We start from the raw sequence: 8416 nt of genomic DNA, 5'->3' as shown, positions 1-8416 counted from the left end.
AGTGGTCCACCAGTCCTCACCTCCGTCACTGCTAAACTTGCACTGCTCCCTGTACACAAACATGATGAGAACGCCTGGTGCTTAGGCAGCTGACCTCCAACCTTAACTGCCAACGCAGCCCTGGGCAGAGAGAGACGCTGCTGCAGCCAGCAAGGAAGAGGATGCTGCCTGTCTAGATACTCATGGGTAGTAGAGGTGGAGAGAAAGGTCAGGGAAATTACTAACGACTAAATGAACGGTGCATACATTTCTGACTTTTGATTAATTAAGCTGGACAACACAAAGTAAAATATTTCAAAACTAGATAGACCAAGCGACCTCCTCTGCCTTTAATTTGCATTTCTCTGTTAAATCAAACCACACAGGGCTGAAAGTTAAGGGACTGTGCAAAAAAAGGTGGAAAAGATGAAAAAGATGTGACGACAGAATAAACCCAGAAAAGGATAGATAGATGGAAAGGAAAAATCCCAGGAGAAGAGGCATGATAACACATCTTTTTAGGGAGGGAGTGTACAGGAAGAAACCTGCATTTGGGATTTTCCATGTTAAAACTAGGACACGCCACTGTGACATCTGGCAGCATAGGGGGCACTAAAGCATCATCACCTTCATATTATATTCACAGTTAATAGCAGTAATGACAGCTCAGAAACATGTCCTGTTTGCTAACAAGTATGTACGATATAAAACCTAAAATAAATACATGAAAAGATGCAGGTACTGGGTCAGATACCCGGGTATAGATTGTTAAAACAATACTATTAAGTCCACAGCAGGAAAATAAATGTGTTTTGGCCATAACTTGATTAACAACCAGCAGAAAGACTATATCCCGTTCTTATAGTGTTCCATCAATAAAACTGTAAACTTTCACCACCGCAGTGCAACTGTAGTCTGTTGAAGGCTTGTTTAAATGTTTTGGTTTTAATTGTAACCCACTGGACGCAATCTTTTTTTTTTTTTTTTTTTTAAAAGACTAGCAAAACATAAATACCCGCTAAATAAAAATAAATCAAGAGCTTTTATGGTTGCTGAAATACTATCCATGTACCACACAGGGTTACATTAAACCCCCCAACAAAATAGACAGTAAGCACAAAATCAAAGCACTAAATAAGCGGGAAAATAAAAGGTCAAACGTAGGTGCCACATGGCAAAACTCAGATGTTAATGACCTTAATGGGGGAACCTGCATTAAAATGTTGCTAATTAAGGTTCTATTAATTACATCCATTTTTTTTCCTGCTAAAGTGGACTTGGCAGTGCCATTTTATGTTAAAATCTTGTCATCCAGTTCTGTTGCTTTCCCCTGGCCTGAAGAATGTGCAGGTAAATGCAGGACTGCCGACTCTGGGGGCAGCAGAAGTCACTTAGCTTTGCATTTCACACTGCAGTTACTAGGGCATGGCTGTTGGGCTGCCAATCGTATAGAAACATGAAGCAATCATAAGCATTTACTGCCTGATACCTGTGCTTCAGTATAATATCTTCTAGAGAAAGGAGTCAGCTAGGACAAGCACAGCACGACCAGCCGTGTGGGAAACTAATAAGTTATCTGCATTACTTCTGTCACACTACGTAAGTTACTTTTATTTACTAATAGTATTTTCAAGCATATTGAGTCCCCCTTAAGAGTACAGGTTAATAGTTGTTAGGTACCAGGGGACGTCGGGGCAGGAGTGCTATGTCATGTCAAAGGGGTGAGAGGCTGCTTTTAAACACGATTAACCAGTCACTACAGTTATGTGACTTCATTTTACTGGCACTCCAGCTAAGGGGGAAGTCATGGAACACCTAAGGCAGCATGTGTGTGTTTTCTCAGTATTTGTCAAGCAATATCTTCCCAATCATTACTGGGCCCCACCATGAACTGTGTGTTGTACTAACATTAGATGGTATCACTAAGGAAATCAGAACAAAAAAACAAGGGGTCAATTTGCTTTTCTTTCAAAGGAGATCCCGGGGGCATGAGCACCACATTTAAATGTCAGATTTTCACTTATATTGCAGGGTGTTTCAAACAGTGAGGAATTTTCTTCTAAACTGTCTTATTTTCCTTCGCAGGAACGACAGCATCTGGTAATTCTCTCTTCCTTTGCATCTGAACATTGATGCCTAAGAACTACTAACCTGCACTTAATGTTTATGGCCCCTGTAAAATGGTCAGCAGAACTACATGAAGCTTTAAAAGCTTTGCTGATCACTTTAGCCTGCTGCTGTACTCAAGTTAATTTGTGCATTGCTGTATTCACATCCTGCTCTTTTATTCCATTGTAGCACTGTTCTCTGCCCATTCCTCCTTGGAAGTTGTAATGCAAAGCCATTACCAAAACAGATGGGGTTTTTTTGGTTTTGTTTTTTTTACCTGAGAGTGGTCCGTATTTATGTTTTAGAAATATACTTGTAATGTGTACTGGGCTCCAGCCTGCTGGAAAGTTCAGTCCACCGTATTTCCCTACATTACCTTTACATTTTTTATTGTAAATAATTCCGTAATGGATAACAGTTTTTGAATAAAAGCTCTAGGGAACTGATTCATTTCTCTCTAAAAACAGGTACAGATAGGTAACGGCTGGCCAAGGTTTCCCCACACACTACTCTGCCAACATATTCAGGATGGATTACACATCTAGGGGTCAGAGCCCATTCAATCTTTGACTTCAGCAAGGAATGCCAACTATGTTACCAGCCATTATGATTGTTCTCGTAATATGGATATCTGTCCTTTTGGCAACTGGATAGAGATTACCTTTTTATACAAAGGCCTCCAAATGACTGTCAGAAGAGAGTCACTCACAGAAAGGAGAGTCAATCTTAACAGAAAACAAGATAAACGATTAAGTTATTGTACTTTTTACAGTTGCCTTTGTTCAGTCTATATTGGATAATTTTCAATTTCTTTTAGTAATCTAAAAGGAAATACCTCAGTCTTATTGGAACTTACATTAAAAAAAACAATGTAATAGGCCTGATTTCAAATTGTAGTGACTTTTGGGCAACAGCTGTCTACTATTGCCCTCAAAAGTTGTAGTATTCCATGCTCTCCAAAAACAATATTTCAAAACAAGGCCAACCTTTTGATTGATAAGTAACAAATAAGACAGCAGTACATCTGCTTCAGTTGTGATAATGATCCACATGCAAGTCAGGCACTTGCTAGCAGTTCGTGTCTTTTCAATGGAACTAGTCAATACCACATATGCAACTGCGGGCCTGTAACTGCAAAAGCCTACACTTTTAATGAGAGAACACCAGGTTTTATAGAGGGGCAGTTCTTATGGCAGTACAAATGTCACTGTTGAAAGTCAAGAAAAAAAATTGTCTGGAATTGTTGCTTCATGAGATCTAGATCTAAGTATTATAAAACTTAAGAGCCGCAGCACTGAGAAATTACATAATGCAGCTGGCAGAACTAGGAGTGTCTTAAAATATAATATTAATGATCAACTGTATTGAGTTTCTCAATCTGTGATGTTACAACATTATTTCAAAAATATAGCATCAAGAGTAGCCTCAGTCATTCACAATGCACTTTTCATGTGTAAATCACAATTAGAATCTGACCTTGGATGTTACCACCAATTACTAAGAGCATGTTATAGCTCGGAGGTTCTTAATCCTCATACATCATATCACAGTGCCAGAGATGTGAAAACTCTTGGACAATAACTCATTTCTATCCCATATGCAAGTTTCATTTTTTGTAGAACATTTACGTTTTGCCATCAGACCTTTTAATAGTGAGCTTGCAAAACCAGACTCTAGCCCACAAGTCTAAATAATGCTACATTTCCAGGAAATGGCCCCTAATGTAGTCCAATCACAGGCCAAGTACCCCACCTCACACAGCACTGTAGTGTTCCATTTGCAAAAGAAGCTACAGAAATTACAAAAAAACCCCCTAAAAACAAAACGAAAATGAAATGACAGACGTTTCACACACTCACATTCCTCTTCCAGGAGCATTATAAATAGACAAAAGGCACATAAATATGGGAAGGCGCAAGGAGGAGGAACAAAGCTAAAGGAAGAGGATTCGGCTTTCGTCCCTGTTCCACCCAACAAACTGGGCTTCAAATTTTTCTTTCTCCCAGTAATTAAACTGTGAAAAAACATTACCATAAAGAATCCCCTCCCCCAATGGTCCATCCAGGAGATGATCTGCTTTGTAACGTTGTAATCTCAGAGAGAAGTAAATCCATTGATTTAAAGATGCTGAGCACAATCTTTTCCAAATATTTCTCAGGAGAGGAAAAAAAACCCCCATTTCTTCTCCCTTTGCATATCAGAAAATTGTTCAAGACTGGTAATAAACGATCTCCAGTATGAAAAATGAGCTAGATGTCAGATGCGGCCCGTAACAGCCGTGACCCCAAATGAGCCCACAGTGATATCCTTGTTGCCTTTAATAATGTCCTGCAGGCTGGGCATGGATCCAGACTTGGTCTGTATCAATGTTTTGATGAACTTCTCTTGTTCCTGGAGTTTGGAGCGCCTACGCTTAATAGCCCTCTTGTCAGTTTTGTTTTTTGGGGGCTGCCCGTTGCAAAGGGTGGTGCACGCTGAAATGCCGCAGAAGTAGGATTCCTCTGATTGCGAAGAAGTCTCTGAGCTCCCGTCGGATGGGGGCCCCTTATATGATGAGTGATACACTTCCCCTATGTTTGAGAAGTCTCTCTGATTTGTGAAGGGTTGCTTAGCTTTTATGTCACCATTCGCCACAGGATGAAGCGTTTCGATTGGCTTTATGTTCTCTATTTTTTCACCTTTATGTTTGCATCGTTTTTTCTACATCAGAAAAAAAAATGGAAAGCATTAGCACATACTGATAACAGAAAAATCACCTGCATTTCTCCAAACATGATTAAGTACTGTGTTATCTTTTTTTTGGTTTTAACATTTTTATTGGAGCACAAAAATGCAAAAGACATATATATCTTTGTACAGGTATACAATTGCATGTGCAATGATAAACAGCCCCTCCTTTTCTTCCCCCCATTCCTATAGTATCCCCTACCTCCCCCCGCACCCCTTCCCCCTGCCCATCAAAATCTGAACATTAAAACTGTCATTATGAATAACATTGAGTCAAGAATCATTCCTATAACAACATCAGTGTGTCAGAGTCAAACACTTACAAGTAGGTAGCAACACCCATCAACGTAGTATCTGTAAGTAAGAGCGGTACAAGAAAGGCAATTCACCCGCCCCCATTCTCAATTGTGAGAGCATAGCTCAAGAAAGGCAAGCACTACTTATCACAGTAGAATGGATTATAAACCTAGGAAGAATTCCAAGAGGCCCTTCATTGCAGGTAGGGGCCCCAAACTTTATAGTATTGTTTTAACCTTCTATGCTTATCTGCAGTGAGTTTATTTAATGTACAAATGTGATCTAGTCGAAGCAACACTGCCGCAAATGTCGGTCCAGTGGTATGTTTCCATAACTTCGCAATTTCCAATCTGGTTGCAATACAAGCCTGAACACAGAACTCTGGAATTGTAGGAGAATCCCTCGGGTCCAACGCATTCAGCAATGCACCCTCCGCAGAAAGACACACTGTTTGGGCAAGCAACTTTGACAACCAGACCTCTATTTGTTTCCATAAGGGTTTTACACAGTCACCCTCCCACCACATATGCATGAATGTGCCCCAGTGTTACAACCCCTCCAGCAATTACCGTTAAATGTGGGTAGCATTTTCCTCAACCTGTCTGGAGTGAGATACCAGCGGTACAGAAGCTTATAGCCATTTTCTATAAGAGTCGAAGAGATTGATGCTTTGCTAATCTGCATATATATGTGTTCCCATTCACTGTGTGAGAGTTCCCTCCCCAGATCAGTCTTCCACGCTGTAATATATTGTGGAACCCCCAGGCATTTGGAGTTTAGCAATTTATAAGTTTTGGAAATGAGTCCCTGACTCCTTTGGGGATAAGAACAGAACCCCTCAAATAAGGTTTTCCCACACAGTAAGTCCGCCGACACTCCATTAGTGCGACAGAAGTGGGCGAGTTGATGATATGAGAGGAATTCAGAGATCGGGAGGCCCAAGTTATCCCGGAAGTAATTATATGGCAGTAACTTATCTCCTCCCCAAATATGTTCTAATCGACTTATAGATCTCACCTTCCAGGCCTGAAATGCTTGAGAGGGAAGGCCAGGTCTAAAGTTAGTATTGTGATACAGGCTAGTAAGGTGGAAGTATACCTTCGTACCAACCAGTTTATGTTTCCATTTCTCCCACACCAAGAGAGTGTGTTTTGTGGTGGGAAGCATGCGGGAACACTCTCTCCACGAGCTGCGTGGTTGCCAAGGCATAGCCGCCAACGCCATCGTGGTGGCGTTATCTTGCTCTATCATTACCCAATGCTTTATGTCTTTGGTTTCATGCCATGCCACAATAGGGCGAGTTTGACCAGCGATATAATACCACTGAAAATTGGGCACATTAAAGGCCTCCATCTAGCTTGGCTTGATAGAGTACCTGTCTACTGACCCTAGGAGGGCGTCTTTTCCATAAAAAGCCGAAGAATCTGCGCTGCCATAATTTAAGGGCCTCATTAGGAATGGCAATGGGGAGCGATTGAAATAGATACAGTAATTTGGGAAGGATATTCATTTTAAGGGTGGCTATACGACCTAGCCATGAAATCTGCAGATTGCTCCATTTATCCAGATCCAGAAATATTTTTTTAATGAGCGGTGGGTAGTTCTGAGAGTACAAATCCTTAGGATGTGAAGTAAGATAGACCCCTAAATATTTGAGTTTCTGGGTAGCCCAGCGAAATGGATGTAGGGGTTTCATAAATTGAACCGATGCTATAGAACAGGAAACATTGAGAATCTCTGACTTCTCCCAGTTAACTTTGTACCCAGATGCTGCGCTAAACGTACGTATTTCTCGTTCTATCCCCAGTAAGGAATGATGCGGATCTAGTACAGTGAAAATGATGTCATCCGCGAAAAGACACAATTTATGACATAAGCCACCCGCCCGGAATCCCTGTATTTCCGAGTTATTCCTAATGTTAATCGCTAAAGGTTCCAGGAAAATTGCAAAAAGAATAGGTGAGAGGGGACACCCTTGACGTGTGCCCCTGCCAACTTCAAAACTGTCAGAGTACCCTCCGTTAATCTTGAGGCACGCTTTAGGGTATTCATATAATTGATACAACCATTCACAAAAATAAGTCCCAAACCCCATTTTCCGTAGTACCCCAAATAAAAATGGCCAGTGCACCATGACAAACGCTTTTTCCGCGTCCATAGAGAGAAAAAGCGCTTCATCTGTGCATTCATGTGCTATCCAAAGTAGGTTTACAAGTTTACGAATGTTATCCCCTGCTGTCCTCCCATGAATAAACCCTGCTTGGTCCTGATGAATAAGGCCAGTAATATATTTATTCATACGCCCTGTCAATATTTTCGCCAAGATCTTGAGATCTAGGTTTTATCAAGGAAATAGGGCGGTAGGACCCACAAGCAGTTGGGTCTCGGCCCGGTTTGGGTAGTACCGTGATCCCTGCTATATTGGCTTGCGGTCCCAGATGAACCCCCTCCCTTAAGGAATTATACACTTTTTGTAAATATGCGACTAAATAGGAGCCAAACTGTTTATAAAACTTGGCAGTCAATCCATCGGGGCCGGGTGATTTCCCCACCTTCAGTGATTGAATACTCTCCAGGATCTCAACTACAGTGATTTCAGCATCTAGCTCGAGTTGAGCTTCCAACGGTAAGCTAGGTAATGGCGTCTTTGATAAGTATTCATCCACATTAGTTTGTTGTATCGACTCATTGGTCCCGTAAAGCTGGGAATAGAATTCTAGAAATCTTTTTCGGATTTCAGTATTGTTAGTAAGCATTACGTCTTTATCACTTTTGATCCTAGCTATGTTATTCTGATATTGCAGCTTTTTAAATTTATGAGCCAGCTATTTCCCAGCTTTATTGCTTCCCTCAAAATATTCCTGTTTGGTCATTAACAATAAGTGGTTAATCTGACGGGATTCCAATCTTAGTAAGTCTTCTCTAACTGTAGAAAGTTTTGTTAGTATCCTTCCCGAACCAGTTCATTGATGGGCCATTGTCAGTTGGTGTATGGTGTCTCGCAATTCCTGGGCAACTCTCGAGTCCCTTTTTTTAATATAGGTTCCCCTGGAGATCAGTATCCCTCTAATATACGCTTTGAATGCGTCCCAGACTACCGGGGGGGAGACATCCCTTCCCTATCATTATGTGAGAAATATTGCTTAATATTATCTATTAAAACCTTGCTATAAGCCTCGTCTCCCAGTAATGATTCGTTCAGGCGCCAAAACTTTACTCCGGGATCATAACCCCGTAAACGGACCTCTGTCACCGCTGCATGATCGGACCATACCACGGGATGTATATCTGCCTTAGAAATCTG

At 41.2% G+C, this 8416-nt stretch overlaps 1 protein-coding gene across 6 annotated transcripts in view; it reads right to left on the bottom strand.

Moving 5' to 3' along the window:
* Positions 1-935: 935 nt before the first annotated feature.
* The window catches only part of SUCO (SUN domain containing ossification factor), a 238504-nt gene continuing 231023 nt past the window's right edge, over positions 936-8416 (bottom strand). For all 6 annotated transcript variants that reach the window (XM_029618553.1, XM_029618554.1, XM_029618555.1 and 3 more), the window contains one exon: positions 936-4788. In XM_029618553.1, coding sequence (XP_029474413.1) covers positions 4345-4788 — 444 coding nt within the window. In that variant the 3' untranslated portion in view covers positions 936-4344. The remainder of the gene's footprint in view (positions 4789-8416) is intronic.

The sequence above is a fragment of the Rhinatrema bivittatum genome, chromosome 10, assembly GCF_901001135.1.
Source record: "Rhinatrema bivittatum chromosome 10, aRhiBiv1.1, whole genome shotgun sequence".
In the NCBI taxonomy this organism is placed as follows: Eukaryota; Metazoa; Chordata; class Amphibia; order Gymnophiona; family Rhinatrematidae; genus Rhinatrema; species Rhinatrema bivittatum.
This window is presented reverse-complemented; position numbering and strand designations above follow the sequence as displayed.